We start from the raw sequence: 16,378 nt of genomic DNA on the forward strand, positions 1-16,378 counted from the left end.
GGACTCAAGAGGCTAAGGCAGAAGGATCCTCATGAATTCAGGGCCAGCCTAGGCTACATAGGGAATTCCAAGTTAGCCAGAGCTAGGTGTGAGACCTCATCTCAAAAGAGTAGAACAGGGCTGGAGAGACGGCTCAGCAGTTACGGCATTTGCTTGCAAAGCCTAACAACCAGAGTTGGATTCCCTAGTACCCACGTAAAGCCAAATGCACAAGGTGGTGCATGAGTCTAGAGTTCATTTGCAGTGGCTGGTGGCCCTGACATGCCCATTTTCTATCTGCCTCCTCTCTCTCTCTCTTCCTCCAACTCTGAAGTATATAAACAAATAAATTCATAAATAAAGTTTTAAAAAGTACTTTTATTTATTTGCAGGGGAGTAGGGAGGAAGAAAAGGGAGAGAGAAAGAAAGGGACAGAGAGAGTCAGGCATGGTAGCGCATGCCTTTAATCACAGCACTCAGGAGGCAGAGGTAGAAGGATTGCTGTGAGTTCAAGGCCACCCTGAGACTACATAGTGAATTCTAGGAAAGTTGTGACTACAACGAGACCCTACCTTGAAAAAGGAGAGAGTGACAGAGAGAAAGAGAGAGAGAGAGAGAGAGAGAGAGAGAGAGAGAGAGGAATGGGTTCACCAGGGCCTCTTGCTCTGCAAAGAAACCACATGCATGTACCACTTTGTGCATCTGTCTTTACATGGGTACTGAGAAAATGAACCCAGGCAAGCAATCACCTCTAACCACTGAACAATCTCCCCAGACCCTAAAGAAATCCGTGTGTGTATGTGTGTGCGAGAGAGAGAGACAGACAGAGAGAGAGAGACAGAGACAGACAGAGAGAGGGAGGGAGGGAGACTAAGGATGGAAGTTAGGGCCTTACACATACTAGGCACATGCTTTACTGTCAAGCCAACCCCTTAGTGGTGGACTCTAGGCAAGCACACACTAAGCTTATCCTTAGAATACACTGGAGGGATATTTTTGGTCTGAAGCTGGTTGAATCCACAGATAAAGTCAATGAATACCAAGAGCCATCTCTGTGTACACGTGTCTGTTTCTTTGATCTTTTAAAAAATATTTTATTTTTATTTCTTTCCTTATTTGACAGAGAAAGAGGGAGAGAGAGAGTGCCAGGGCCTCCAGCCACTGCAAACAAACTCCAGACACATGTGCCCTTTGTGCATCTGGCTAATGTGGGTCCTGGGGAATTGAACCTGGGTCCTTTGGCTTTACAGGCAAACGCCTTAACCACTAAGCCATCCCTCCAGCCTGATTATTTTTTTTTTAATCTTTTCTTTATTTATTTGCAAGCAGGGAGAGAGGTGGGGGAGAGGGAAAGAGAATATGAATGGGCATGCCAGGGCCTCCAGCCACTGCAAACAAACTCCAGATGCATGTGTCATTTTGTGCATCTGGCATTATGTAGGTACTGGAGAACTAAACCGGGGCAGTTAGGCTTTGCAGGCAAGTGCCTTAACCACTGAGCCATCTCCAGCCCTGTTTCTTTAATCTTGAAACTGTCCACATGTAGTTTATACGGCTTCCTACATTACTAATTACTGTGTAATAAAGAATTCAGCAGCACTGCATCTCCAAACGAGAAGCCAGTCAGGCCTGTTGTGGCACACTTGTCATTCCAAGTACTCAGCATTTTGAAGCAGGAGTATCATAATTTCAAAGCTAGCCCGGGCTACAGAGTGAATTCAAGGTCAGTGAGGGCAACTCAGTGAAACCTAATCTTGACATAAAAATTACAAAAAAAAAAAAAAAAAAAAAAAACCTTAAGAGGGGCATAATGGCTCAAGCCTGTAATTTTTTTTTTCGAGGTAGGGTCTCACTCTGGCTCAGGCTGACCTGGAATTCACTCTGTAGTCTCAGGGTGGCCTCCGACTCTTTGTGATCCTCCTATTTCTGCCTCCCAAGTGCTGGGATTAAAGGCGTGCGTCACCACACCCAGCTTTCTATTTTTTTTTTAAATATTTTTTAATATTTTTATTTATTTTTATTTTTTTATTTTTTTTAAATTTATTTGAGAGCGACAGACACAGAGAGAAAGACAGATAGAGGGAGAGAGAGAGAATGGACACGCCAGGCTTCCAGCCTGTGCAAACGAACTCCAGATGCGTGCGCCCCCTTGTGCATCTGGCTAACGTGGGACCTGGGGAACCGAGCCTCGAACCGGGGTCCTTAGGCTTCACAGGCAAGCGCTTAACCGCTAAGCCATCTCTCCAGCCCCAGCTTTCTATTTTTATTTTTTTTTTTTTTTTTTTTTTTTTGGTTTTTCGAGGTAGGGTCTCACTCTGGCTCAGGCTGACCTGGAATTCACTATGTAGTCTCAGGGTGGCCTCGAACTCTCGGAGATCCTCCTACCTCTGCCTCCCGGGTGCTGGGATTAAAGGCGTGCGCCACCACGCCCGGCTCTCTATTTTTATTTTTAATGCCCCCACACACCCCAGGTAGGGTCTCTAGCCCAGGTTGACCTTGTTTGTTTTCTGAGGTAGGGTCTCATTGTAGCCCAGGCTGACCTGGAATTCACTATGTCATCTCAGGCTAACCTCAAACTCACAGTGATCCTTCTACCTTAGCCTCTGGAATGCTGGGATTAAAGATCAAATGTCCTAAAATTAATTTACCTAGGCATGCTGGCACATGCCTGTAATCCCAGCACTCAGGTAGAAGCAGCAGGATCATAAATTCAAGGTTGAGCCGGGCGTGGTGGCGCACGTCTTTAATCCCAGCACTGGGAGGCAGAGGTAGGAGGATTGCCGTGAGTTCAAGGCCACCCTGAGATTCCATAATGAATTCCAGGTCAGCCTGGGCTAGAGTGAGACCCTACCTTGAAAAACAAAACAAAACAAAAAATTCAAGGTCATCCTTGGCTACAAAGTGAATTTGAGACCAGTATGGGCTATTTGAGACCATGCTCCCCCCCCCCAAAAAAAAAATTGTAGCTGAGTGTGGTGGCACATGCTTTTAATTCCAGCACTTGGGAAGCAGAGATAGGAGGATCACAGAGAGTTGGAGGTCACCCTGAGACTACAGAGTGAATTCCAGGTCAGCCTGAGCTAGAGTGAGACCCTACCTCGGAAAACAAAAAATAAATAAATAAATTATTAATAATAATAATAACCACCACTGGGATTTTTTGCTGGTTAAATGTGGTGAGGAGGGGCTGGGAATATGGCTCAGCAGTTAAAGGCACTTGCATGCAAAGCCTGCCAGACCAGGTTCAATTCCCAAACCATCTATGTATGCAAGCGTTGAGTATTTGTTTATAACAGCAAGAGGCCCTAGTGTGTCCACAGACACACACAAATAAATAAAAATTGTAAATAAAAAAATTTAAACATAAGGAAACAGACATATATATCTATATCATATATATGATACATATATTGGTCTGTGTTACAGTGCTGGATTGGATACTGCTCATAGCTGTTTTGCTGCCATACCTGGGGAATAAAAATGTGTACTCCTGCTGGGTGTGGTTGTGCAAAATTTTAATCTGAGCACTCAGGAGGAACAGGTAGGAGGATTGCAGTGAATTCGCGGCCACCCTGAGACTACATAGTGAATCCAAGGTCAGCCTGGACTAGAGTGAGACCCTACCTCAGAAAACAAACAAAAAAAGGTAGGGGGGAGAAAGAGAGAGAAAGAAGGAAAGAAAAAAGAGAGAGAAAGAAGGATAGAAGGAAGGAAGGAAGAGAGGAGGGAAAGAAGGAAGGAAAGAAAAGATGTACTCCTTAAATAGGTAGGTATTCCACCCATTGTTCCCCAGAGCCACTGAGACCCTGCTTAAGTGGAAGGCTGACGGGAAGGGTCAGGTGCATCATCACTTCAGTCTGGTCCATGGAAATATGCTGCATGGCCCTGTAGGTTAAGACCACAACATACACCCAGCTGGAAGAGGCAGGGCTGGGGCTGAGGTCCAGATGGTCGATTTGGTCTCTTCTAATTTGGGCCTGCGCCAGGGGTATCCTCCAGGCAAGGTGCTGGAGCACTCCCCTTTCCTGAGACAGGGTCCACTTAGCTCTGCTCCCTCCACAACCGCCAGGGTGTCCCATGAGACTTCAGTCAGCTCCATTTCTCCTCTATGCCACCCCCACCCAGGCTCTCAGCTGCCTCAAATCTTAAGTCAAGTTGTTTGAGAGGCCCACAAGGGCCAGTGCCACCAACCCTGACCCCTTCTGTGTTCTGTCTTCTTTCCCCAAGGCTATAGCTGGCACCATACCTCCACCTCCACTCAAAACACAGTCCATCCTATCTATGGCCTTTGCAAAGACCACTCCTTCAAGGTTTCTGCAAGTCTAACTCACTCACCAGATTTCACCCTTGCTCCAACCCTTTTCTGATCTCCAGTACTGCAAAAGGAAAAAAGCCTAGGGCTGGGAAAATGGCTTAGCAGTTAAAGGTCACTTACTTGCAAACCCTAACCACTTGTGTTTGATTCCCCAGTACGCACATAAAACCAGAGTAACAAAGTGGCACATGCGTCTAGAATTTGTTTACAGAGGCAAGAAGCCCTGGTGTTCTCTTAATTTCCTTCTTTCTGTCTTTCCTTGCAAATAAACAACAGAAATAAAATAAAACATTGTTTTTTGGGTTTTCTTTCAAGGTAAGGTCTCACTCTAGCCCAGGCTGACCTGGCATTCACTCTATAGTCTCAGGCTGACCCCGAACTCAGTGATCTTCCTACCTCAGCCGTGGACTGCTGGAATTAAAGGTGCACACCACCATGCTCAGCCAAAAAAAAAAAAAGACATTTCAAAAAGAAAAGAATGCTGGTGCATCCATCCTCAAACCATTCATCATTCCTTCAATCTATCTATCCACTCATTTATCCTCACTAATCTCAACACTCAGGAGGTTGAAGCAGAAGGATTTCTGTGAGTTTGAGGCCGGCCTGAGACTACAGAGTGAATGCCAGGTCAGCCTAGGCTAGAATGAGACCCTACCTTGAAAGAAAAAGTCGGGGGGGGGGCCACTGGAGAGGTGGCTTAGTGGTTAAGTGCTTGCCTGTGAAGCCCAAGGATCCTAGTTTGAGGCTCAATTCTCCAAACCCACGTAAGCCAGATGCACAGGGTGGCACATGCGTATGGAGGTCGTTTGCAGTAGCTGGAGACCCTGATGCACCCATTCTTTCTCTCTCTCTACCTCTTTCACTCTGTCACTCTCAAATAAATAAATAAATAAATAAATTTAAAAGGGGGGGACTGGAAAGATGGTTCAGTGGTTAAGGCACTTGCCTGCAAAGCCTAAGGACCCAATTTTGATTCCCCAGTAACTATATAAAGCCAAATGCACAAGGTGGCACACGCGTCTGGAGTTTGTTTGCAGTTGCTGGAGGCTCTGGCATGCCCACTCTCTCTATCTGCCTCTTTCTCTCTCTCTCTCTCTCTCAAACAAACAAACAAACAAACAAACAAACAAACAAACAAACAAACCTCCAGAGGACTGGGGAGATGACTAAGAGGTCAAAGGCCCTTACTTGCAAAGCCTGACAGCTGGGGCTTGATTCCCCTGTACCCACATTAAGCCAGATGCGCAAAGTAGCACATGCATCTACAGTTCCATTTGTGGTTGGCAAGAGGCTCTGGTGCACCCATTCCCCCTTCTACTTGCAAACAAAATTTAAATTTGAAAAACACCCTTTGAGATCTCCCAAGGGCCAGGACCATTGGAAAAAAGGAGCCCTATGGCCTTAGCTTGCAGGTTTGGGCAGACCTCTAGATTTGGGACAAGATGCACCCCAAAGGGGAGCTTGGGGCACTGAGGCCTCTTCTGCAAACCTGCCTTGAGGGAACTGGTGTCTGAGATAGGAGGAAGGCCCAGCCCAGGCAGAAGCAGCTCCCACAGATAAGACTTCAGCTTGATTCCTGCTCCAGGAGGGCAGGAGAATGCTTTTAGGCTAGCCCAGCCTCTCTATCCAGCTATCCTCAGAAACTCCCTGTCCTCAAAACCTGTTTCCAGAGCCCCACTGTATGGCTTCACCTCCTCCATCACCCCTATTCATCCCTTCTCTGCCCTCTGTCCTACCTACCGGCCAATTCTCTGAGAACAGACTCCAACCTGGCCTCAGACCCAGTTGAGACTGAACCAGCCTCACAGCCTCACGGCCTCTGCACTCACCACCATTCTGCCTCCACATGACTTTGCTGCTGCCGCTGGCATCTTCACATGTGCTACACATCTCCCAGTGTCTTGTGAAGCACAAGCTGAGCTCAGTGACTAGACAGGAGCCCCCTTCTCTCAACCCTGCAGCCCTCTCCCTTACTGGGCTTAAGACAAATGTTCCCTGCTTAAAAACAAAAACCAACAAAGATACAAGCCAGGTGTGATGGTGAATGCCTGTCAACCCAGCATACAGGAGGTGGAGGTAGGAGGGTCATGATCATTCTCAGCTATACAATGAGTTCAACAAGGGCTAGGGAGATGGCTCAGTGGATAAAGGCTTGATGGCTGGTTTGATTCACCAGTAACCAGCCACATAATGCCAGATGCACAAAGTGGTATGTGCAACTGGAGTTCATTTGTGGTGCCAGAAGAGCATGGCACACCCATTCTTCCTCTCCTCTCTCTGTGTTCATTTCTCTCTTTCAAATAAATAAATTATCTTTTAAAAATGCAAAACCCATAAAACCTCAGCTACAAGTCACACCGCATGGCCCTCACCCTTTTATTTTAATTTTTACTTATTTATGTGCAAGCAGAGAGGGGGGAGAGAAAGAGTGGGTGTGCCAGGCCCTTCTGCCACTGTAAACTCTAGGTGCATGCATCACTTTGTATGGGCACTGGGGATCAAGGCCAGGAAAACACCTTTGTTATTTTGTTGTGTTCTGTCTTGACTTTTTGAGGTAGGGTTTCCACTCTAGCCCAGGCTGACCTGGAATTCACTATGTAGTCTCAGGGTGGCCTTGAACTCACAGTGATCCTCCTACTTCTGTTTACTAAGTGCTGGGATCAAAGGCGTGCACCACCATGCCTGGCCTTTTTTTGTTATTTTAAAAATAATCTTATTTATTTATTTCTAAACAAAGAGAAAGAATAAACACACACCAGGGCCTCCTGGGACTGCATGCACCATTCTGTGCATTTGGCTTTACATGGCACTGGGAAATTGAACCCAGGCCTTTAGGCTTTGTAAGCAAACACCTAAACTGATAAGCCAACTCTTCAGCCTGTCACCCCTTTAAATTGTCATAGCATGGGGATCAGCAATAGCCAAACAATCCCAGAACATTTTTCAAAATATTTTATTTACTTATTTGCAAGCAGAGATAGAAGACAGACAGAGAGAACAGGGAGGCTGGGGTCTCCAGCCACTGCAAATGAACTCTGATGCATGTGCCACTTTGTGCATGTGGCTTTATGTGGATACTAGGGAACTGAACCAGGGTTTTTAGGCTTTGCATGTAGGTGCCTTAACTGTTGAGCCACCTCTCCAGCCCAACCCCAAACATTTTGTTCACCCCACATGGAAAGCCTATATTCACAAGCCATCATTCCCCCTTCCCACAGTCCTGACTCTGGACAATCAGCAGCTGGCTTCTGGCCTCCGTGGCCAGTTTCTTCTGGACATTCCATCCTCATGGAATCATACATGAGCCCTTTTGGGTCTGGCTTCCTTCACTTGATAAAATGCCATCAAGGTCCATCAATGTGGCAGTATTTTATTCCTTAAAAAAAAATTTTTTTTTTTGCTTTTGTGTAATGTGTGGTGCATGCACATGTGTGCAGATGCACATGCTCCATGCACATGTCGGGTGGGGGGCAGAGGCGCATGTGGAATGTCTTCCTCCTATGGCTTATCTGTTTTGTTTTGTTTTTTGTTTTTTGTTTTTGAGATGGGGTCTCTCCTTCAACCTGAAGCTGCTGTTCTTTAAAGAGCCCCGATGATTCTGTATGCCTGGGTTACAGATGGGCATGGCACACCCAGCTTTTTGTTTTTGTTTTTGTTTTTCAAGGTAGGGTCTCATTCTAGATCAAACTGACCCAGAATTCACTATGTAGTCTCAGGGTGGCCTCAAACTCACCCTGATCTTCCTTCCTCTGCTTTCCGAGTGCTGGGATTAAAGGCATGCACCACCATGCCTGGCTCCCCACCCCCTGCTTTTTTTTTTTTTTTTTGATAGAGAGAAAGAAAGAGGCAGAGAGAGAGACAAAGAAAGAGATGAACGAATTTCAGACATGTGCCCCGTTATGCGCATGTGCAACATCGTGTGTTTGCATCACTACATGCCTGGCTTATGTGGGACCTGGAGATTCAAACATGAGTTCTTAGGCTTCACAGGCAAGTGCCTTAACCACTAAGCCATCTCTCCATCCTTTTTTTTTTTAATATAGGTAATGGGGTGAGGGGACTCAACAGTTAAGGTACTTGCCTGCAAAGACTAACAACCCAGATCTGACTCCCCAGTACCTACTTAAAGAGATGTACAGAACGGCACATACATCTGGAGTTTGTTTGCAGTGGCTACAAGAAGTCCTGGCATGCCCATTATCTCTCTCAAATAAACAAACATATTAAAAAATATGTATAGATTCTGAGTAATCGAACTCAGTAGTCTCCAGCCTTAGAGGCCCTCATTCTCTATCTTCAAGTGCTCTTAACCTCTGAGCCATTTCACCAACCCTGGCTTGTTTAACTTGAGATAGGGTATCACAAAGTACCCCAGGCTGGCCTTGAACTCAAGATCATCCTGTCTCAGCCTCCTGAATGCTGGGATGACATGTATGTACCACCACACTCAGCTATTCAGACAGACAGACATAGTTGCGGGGGGGGGTGCTAAAGACTGAACCCAGGGTATGATGTATATGCTAGGTAAGGGCTCCAACTGCTAAACCACATCTCCAGTCCCTCACTGTGGATATCAGGCAGGTTCTTAACTGCTGAGTCATACCCTTAGCCTCTCACTGTGGATTCTACCACTGAGTCATGCCCCCGGCTCTCACTCTCTCTTTTATTTTTTAATATTTTTTAAAATTTATTTGCAAACACAGCAATAGAGAGAAGAGACATAGACAGAATGGATCTGCAAATCAATTCTAGATACATGTGCTCTTTGTGCATCTGGCTTTACATGAGTACTAGGGAACCAAACCTGGGCCATCAGGCCCTGCAAGCAAGTGCCTTTGACCACTGAGCCATCTCTCCAGTCTGTTTATTTTCTTTCCTTTCCTTCCCTTCTCTTTTTCCCTCCCTCCCTTCTTTCCTTCTGTCTTTCTTTTTTGAGGGAGAGTTTCACTCTAGTCCAGGCTGACCTGGAATTTATTATGTGGTCTCAGGGTGGCCTCAAACTCATGGTGATCCTCCTACCTTTGCCTCCAGAGTGCTGGGATTAAAGGCGTGCACCAACATGATCGGCAGCCCTTTTGTTTTTGTTTTTTTTTTTTTTTTTTGGTTTTTCGAGGTAAGGTTTCACTCTATCCCAGGCTGACCTGGAATTCACTATGGAGTCTCAGGGTGGCCTCGAACTCACGGCGATCCTCCTACCTCTGCCTCCCAAGTGCTGGGATTAAAGGCATGAGCCACCACGCCCGGCTGTTTTTGTTTTTTAATTGAAGAAGAGCCTCAGTCTCATAGGCTGACCTGCAATTCACTCTGTAAGCCAGGCTGGTCTCAGACTTGTTTATCCTCCTGCCTTCAGCTTCCCAGGTAGCTGGGATGACACCAGACGTAGCTCTGCTTCCTTTCTCGTCTATCCTGTGTCCCATCACAAACACTGGTGCATGTCTGTGAGGACAGCTGTGAGCTGCACGTAGCACCTTTTCCCTAAGGGGATGGCTGCTCCACAGAATGTGAACACATCTGTCCGGTTTGCCACTGTGTCCCTAGTGCTGTCACAGGCTTGAAGCACACCAGCTGCTCAACACTTGCTGAGAAAAGGACGAGAGCTACCTCGATGTTCCAGCCAAAACCTGGGCCAAACCAGTCCCAGGGCCCTTGACTCTGTCTCCTAGCTGCACTCTGAGGTCCCACAGTGACCCCTATCCATTTTCTCTTTCCTACTGTAAACCCCATCAGCTCCTTCACAATGGATTCCAAGCCTGACCACATGTTTTCTTTTGTTTGTTTGTTTTGTTTTGTTTAGGACAGGTCTTGCTCTTACCCAGCCTAGGATAGCCTGAAACTTTCAACCCTTTTGCCTTGGATTACAAAGTAGGATGACAGGTGTGTAAATCCAGTGCTTAGCTTCTGACTTTTTTTTTTTTTTTTGTCATGGTAGGATTTCATTCTAGCCCAGACTGACCTGGAATTCACTATGTAGTCTCTGGCTGGCCTCAAACTCAGGGCAAGCCTCCTACCTCTCCTCCCAAGTGCTCAGATTAAAGGCATGCACTACCATGCCCAGCTTCTGACCACTTTTTTAAAAAATTATTTTATTTATTTGAGAGAGACAGACACAGAAAGAGAGAGAATGGGTGTACCAGGGCCTTCAGCTGCTACAAATGAACTCCAGATGCATGTGCCACCTTGTACACCTAGCTTACGTGGGTCCTAGGGAATCAAACCTGGGTTCTTTGGCTTTACAGGCAAACGCCTTAACTGCTAAGCCATCTCTCCAGCCCCATTTTATTTTTTTTAACATACATGTGTGTGCATGTGAGTAGGTATACTTGTGCGTGGAGGACAGAGGCCAATATTGAGGGTCTTCCTCAACTGTTCTCCACCTTTATAAAAAAAAAATTTAATAATTTATTTGAGAGAGAAAGAGGCAGAGACAGAATGGGCATGCCAGGGTCTCTAGCCACTGCAAACAAACTCCAGGCACATGAGACACTGTGCATCCAGTTTTATGTGTGTCTTGGGGAATCAAACCTGGGTCCCTTGACCTTGCTGGAAATCGCCTTAACAGTTAAGCCATCTCTCCAGCCTCCACTTGGTTTTTTGGGACAGGGTCACTCATTGGCCTAGAGCTCAATGATTTGGCTAGTCTAGCTAGCCAGTGAACCCAAGGAATCCTCTTGTCTCTACCTCCCCAGTGCTACAATTAGGTGTATTTCACCATGCATGTATGTAGGGCATTTATGTAGGTGCTGGAGATCTGACTTAGGTCTGCTAGGCTTTGGTGGTGGGCACTTTACCCACTGAGCCATTGCTCCAGCTCGCCAACAATTTCTTAGTCCCCTCTCATCCCCATCTAGCCAACTCTTGCACCCAGAGGTCTGTGAGATTTGATTTGGGTCCCTACTGACTTCTCATGTGTGTTCTCGCAACAGCCAGAAGAATCATTTTAGTTTTTTTTTCTGTATTTATTATTATTTTGTTGTTGTTGTTGTTGTTGTTTTCAAGGTAGGGTCTCACTCTAGCCCATTGCGAACCTGGCATTCAGTATGGAGTCTCAGACTGGTCTTGAACTCATGGTAATCCTCCTACCTCTGCCTCCTGAGTGCTGGGATTAAAGGCGTGTGGCATGGCTGGCATTTTTTTTAATTTATTTTTTTCCTTTTTTTAAAAGTATTTTATTTATTTGAGAGAGAAAAAGAGGCAGAGAGAGAGAGAGAACGGACACTTCAGGGCCTCCAGCCACTGCAAACGAATTCCAGATGCACGTGCCCCCTTGTACATCTGGTTTATGTGGGTCCTGGAGAATCGAACTGGGATCCTTTGGCTTTGCAGGCAAACACCTTAACTGCTAAGCCATTTCTCTAGACCAATGAGGGCCTTTCTGTGGTGAGCTAACGACTTGGGGTGATTGTGAGCAGAGGAGGCCCCACACAGCTCTCCCACTCCCTCCCTCCTGTGTGAACACACAACAAGACCAATACAACTTCTGGACCTTTGAACATCCTGTCTGCCTGCCTCCCCCAGATGGTTTATTTTGTTCATTTCCACTCAGATGTCACAACTACCATGAGACCTCTAGTGCCCTGGGCGCTTTCTCAGTCCTGGTCCTACTCTCCTTTTCTTTTTCTTTGTAGCCTCAGCCCGGATTGCCTTCTCTGTTTACTTTCTATCTTCCTCAGGGAATGGAAGCTCCAAAGAACATGGATTTTGCTGCTTTTTTTTTTTTATGGTGCTTGGGATGGGAACCAGGGCCTTGCACATGCACTACTGCTAAGCCATACTTCTACAGCCTCTCAACTGGTAAATTCTATGCAGGCACTCTACCACTGAGCCACACCCCCAAGACAAGTGCTCACCACAAGTACATTCTCAGCCCCAAGACCAGGAATTCCCTCTTTTTTTCCCCCAAGATAGGGCCTCACTCTAGCTCAGGCTGACCTGGAATGCACTCAAGTCTCAAACTGGCCTAGAACTCACAGCAATCCTCCTTCCTCTACTTCCTGTGTGCTGGGATTAAAGGTGTGTGCCACCACACCCAGTAAGATCAGAAATTCTTTACAGTTGTAACCCCAGAACCTAGGACAGAGCCTGACACATGTGAGCAATAGAATGAATGAACAAACCTGTGTGTTACAGAACACTGAGCTCCACAGAAGTAAATGAATTGAAGAAGGTCACATCACTTAAACTTATCAGAGACAAAGCATGCCTACTTTTACCAGCTGCCCCTGCCCAGTCCATAGTCACTCATTGCTGTGTTCCCTCCTCATAGGAAGGGCATCAATTACCCACCTAGTTGAATGTCTACTATGTGAGATCCTCCCATAAGTACTAAATTCTTTTTTTTTTTTTTTTTTATTTTTCGAGGTAGGATCTCACTCTACTCCAGGCTGACCTAGAATTCACTATGTAGTCTCAGGGTGGCCTCAAATTCATGAGGATCCTCCTACCTCTGCCTCCCCAGTGCTGGGATAAAAGGCGTGTGGCACCATGCCCGGCTATAACTACTAAATTCTAAAGTAAGGTGTGGATTCTTGAAGACTCACTCCTCAGATCTCACCCTATGCCAACAAGCTCTCTGGACCACACCAAAGGCTCCTCTGTCATCCCAGCCCCCTTCAGGAAGGTGCCATCAACAGTCCTTCCTGTAGATGAGGGATCTGAGAAGTAAAGTTCCTTGCTCAAGGTCACATGCTGATGGAGTGGCAGTCTTAAACACAAAGCCATGTCTGGCTGACCCCATGTCTGCCAATGGAACCTCTGAAGGCTCTAGGCAGCTCTGGCCACCAATAGCTGCTCCCAGGAGTCAGCTGCCAGACCCTCCCATATCACTACAACCCTTCCTAGAGGAGAGAGATTAGGGTCCTCACATACTGGGGTCAGAGAGGGAAGAACCCATACTTAGGCTTGTGCTGTTCCCTGACCCCTTAACACCCCACCCCCAACCCAGGGCGCATGCTTCCCAGGCCCCAGCTTGTCAGACTCTCTCATCCACAAAGCCCTCAGAGCCTTGTTCCTCTCCTGCAGGTCTGGGCTCCCCCACAAATATCCACACTACAAAGCCACCTCCTTCCCATACCCTTGCTGGAGTCTCCAGTTCCCCCTAAGTCTCCATAACTGTAACTCTTTTCCTGTTGGCGACCCACTGAAACTTCTTTCCTCAAGGGCCCATATCTTCTATCTCCCAATTGATCCACTATCCTTGAGCACCAGCCTCCCGCACCACAATGTCCCACTTTCCACCTCGGGTTCCTCTGTCATCTCCCCATTTCCCATGACCCCACTTCCCATTTCTGGTCCTTCAGTACATCACTTCCCATCTCTGGTCCATCTCTTCCCCTCACTTCCCATCTTTCATCTCTGTCCCAACTTCCCATTATCTCTGACGCCCTGTACCCCACTTCCCATCATATCTGATCCCTCTGAAACCCGCTTCTCATCATCTGTTACATCTGTTCCCCCATTTCCCTGCAGATCTCAACGTCCTCCACTTCCCATGACCTCTGGCCTCTGTCCCCTCACCATCTCTGGTCCCTCTCTTCGACACTTCCCACACATCTCCTGAGCCACTGACGTCCCTCCCCGCGCAGGCCTTCCGGATGACACGGTGCCCTGCTGGCCTCTGTCCCTGTGACACTCCTGTCCCTGACAGCCTGCCCCTCCAGGTTTCCTCCGTTCCTGTCGTGTCCCCTCCACTGCTACCCACGCAGGCCCTGACTGCGATTGTCCATCTGTGCGACCCCCTCTCCTCGGCCTTCCAGCCCGGATCTGGACTCTCAATCACCGCCTGGGGCCGACCTCTGCGCGGGCCAGGCCGCGGCCCTGCTCCCCGGCGCCCCGCGACCCCGCCACTCCGCTCGCTCCCCTCCCCCGCGCCCCCGCCGCCGCTCACAATTCCGGATGTCCGAGATGAACACCGCAAGCCCTCGCATGCCATCGCCCTTGGACACGGCCGGCATGATGGCGAAGGCGTCGGCTCCCGCCGGGCCGGACGCGGCTCAGGGGAGGCGGGCAGGACAGCTCCGAGAAGACCCCGGGCAGCGCCTAGAGCCAAGCCGGCCGGGGGAGGGCGGGTTAGCAGCGGGCGGGCGGGCGGGCTGGCAGGCTCAGTCTCCGCCTTTTCCCCGCCCTCCGAGCTGTCATCCGGAAATGTCACCCTCTCGTTGGCTGAGAGACCTGCCGCTCAGATTAGGCCTCGCCTCTCATTCTTTCTTTCATTGGCTGAGAGGTAATGACACGCCGCTACAATTGGCTCGAAACGATGCTATTTCCGTTCTGCGGGAGGGAGGGGGGCGTTGCCCGAGAGACAGGCGGAGTTCGAATCCTTATTGTAGGGCCGCCCCCTTCGCGGCCGAATCTAACGCTGATTGGATGGAATGCCCGCTCCAAGACAGGGGCGGGACATGGGGGAGGGCGGGGGAATTGGTCCCAAGAAGGCGGGACTTGGGGGTGAATAAACCAATGAATGTGGAGACCGCCCAGAAAGGTTCCATGGATTCGCTGGGCCTGTCCTACTTCCGCCCTCGATGGGGCGGTTGTGGGGCGGGCAGAGGGTGACGACCCATAGGGAAGGAAGGAGAAAGGGGTTGTCACTCAGCTGCGCTGGGATAGGTGGAGCGACTCCTGCAATTCCCTGCTGCAGAAAGGGATCTGGGCGGGGCAAGAGAGCCGGAGATATTTAGTGCGCAGGCGTCTCTTTGATTTCTTTCTCCCTCCTTTCCTCCACCAGGGATATCTTAAATCCTCTACCTGGAAACTTTTCCTTTCCACTCCCTGTTGCCTGCAGCTGAACCTCAGAGGTTTGGCTTGTCAGGAGCCCTAGAATTCACGAGGGGAGAAGCTGCAATTCAAAGTTCGCCCCCTTCAGCAGAGGTTATCACACAAGGCTCACAAGTGGAAAAACTGGAGTTACTATTTTTGTATTCAAGCATATTTCAATATGCATTGTCCTATTTTTAATTTTTTGTTTTTTCGAGGTAGGGTCTCACTCTAGCCCAGGCTGACCTGGAATTCACTATTGTAATCTCAGGGTTGCCAAGAACTCACAGCAATCCTACCTCTGCCTCCCAAGTGCTGGGATTAAAGGTGTGCACCACCACGCCCGGCTGCGTTGTCCTTTTATTTACTCCCTGTGATGGACTGAAAGACAGGGTGACTCCAATTTGTATACTCTGCTCCTTCTTACAAATCAAGGGATTTCCAGAATAACAGTTTGACCTAGGGAAACTTGCAGATGTTAAATTTCTAGGAACTTATTAACCACAAATGGGCTGAATGTTCTAATTTTTGCATATTTTGGCTTCTGTAAACTGGCTTCGCAAAAAAAAAAAAAAAAAAAAAAAAAAGTATGTCACTACGTCAACCAGGATGTGTTTTTTGTGTTTAAATTGCTACAAAGCTCAAAAGTTGGCACTCAGGAGCCATTCTTAGCACAGTCGCTGGCCACCTAATAAAGACTCCTATATTCGGACATTGACTCTTGGGTGGTCTCTGTGCCCTTTTGAGCATAACATTTGGGGGCTTGTCCGGGATCTGTGGAGACCCTCCCCCGCCCCCACCCCAGAACTTGGCTCCCTCCGAGGTGCCTAGGGAGACCAGGACCACCTCTCCGAGTCAGGCCTTGAGGAAGTTTCAGGGTCCCAAGAGAGCCTGTCCCCACAGATGCCCAGGGAGGTTGACTGACTTCAATCAATATTCAAGTTGGGGTTGCCTGTCTAAAAATTGTCCAGAGGTAAGTCTGCAGTCTGAGAACTATTGGAGTGTTTGGAATGCAGGACGTGGCATAAACTCCATACCCCAGGAGCCCAGGTGAGCTGTCCTTTGGCTCCTCTGGACCAGTCTGGTTTTGTCTGGTGCCCCGTTTTCTGTTTGTCCTTTTGTGCCATGCTTCTAATTTTGTTTGTCCTAGCCTCTGTCTTGACACTGTAGCAATTCTCTTTCCTCCAGGATCAAATGTTTTGCCTTCCAGTTTTCTTAATAGGTGGAGCCCTAGTTATCTTCCTGCTACCTATTGGTCATATTTCATTGGCCCCTTGTACCTGGGCACCCCTTGAACGTGCTTCTCTCGTGCTTTTCTTTCTGGCTTTACTCCTT

General features: G+C 48.0%; 1 protein-coding gene across 2 annotated transcripts in view; it reads right to left on the minus strand.

The window, feature by feature from the left end:
* Positions 1 to 14,342, minus strand: part of Ap2a1 (adaptor related protein complex 2 subunit alpha 1) — a 42,398-nt gene extending 28,056 nt beyond the window's left edge. For both annotated transcript variants that reach the window (XM_004672223.2, XM_004672222.3), the window contains exon 1: positions 14,178 to 14,342. In XM_004672223.2, coding sequence (XP_004672280.1) covers positions 14,178 to 14,244 — 67 coding nt within the window. In that variant the 5' untranslated portion in view covers positions 14,245 to 14,342. The remainder of the gene's footprint in view (positions 1 to 14,177) is intronic.
* Between the last annotated feature and the right edge of the window lie 2,036 nt (positions 14,343 to 16,378).

Source organism: Jaculus jaculus, chromosome 14 (genome assembly GCF_020740685.1).
Source record: "Jaculus jaculus isolate mJacJac1 chromosome 14, mJacJac1.mat.Y.cur, whole genome shotgun sequence".
NCBI lineage: Eukaryota > Metazoa > Chordata > Mammalia > Rodentia > Dipodidae > Jaculus > Jaculus jaculus.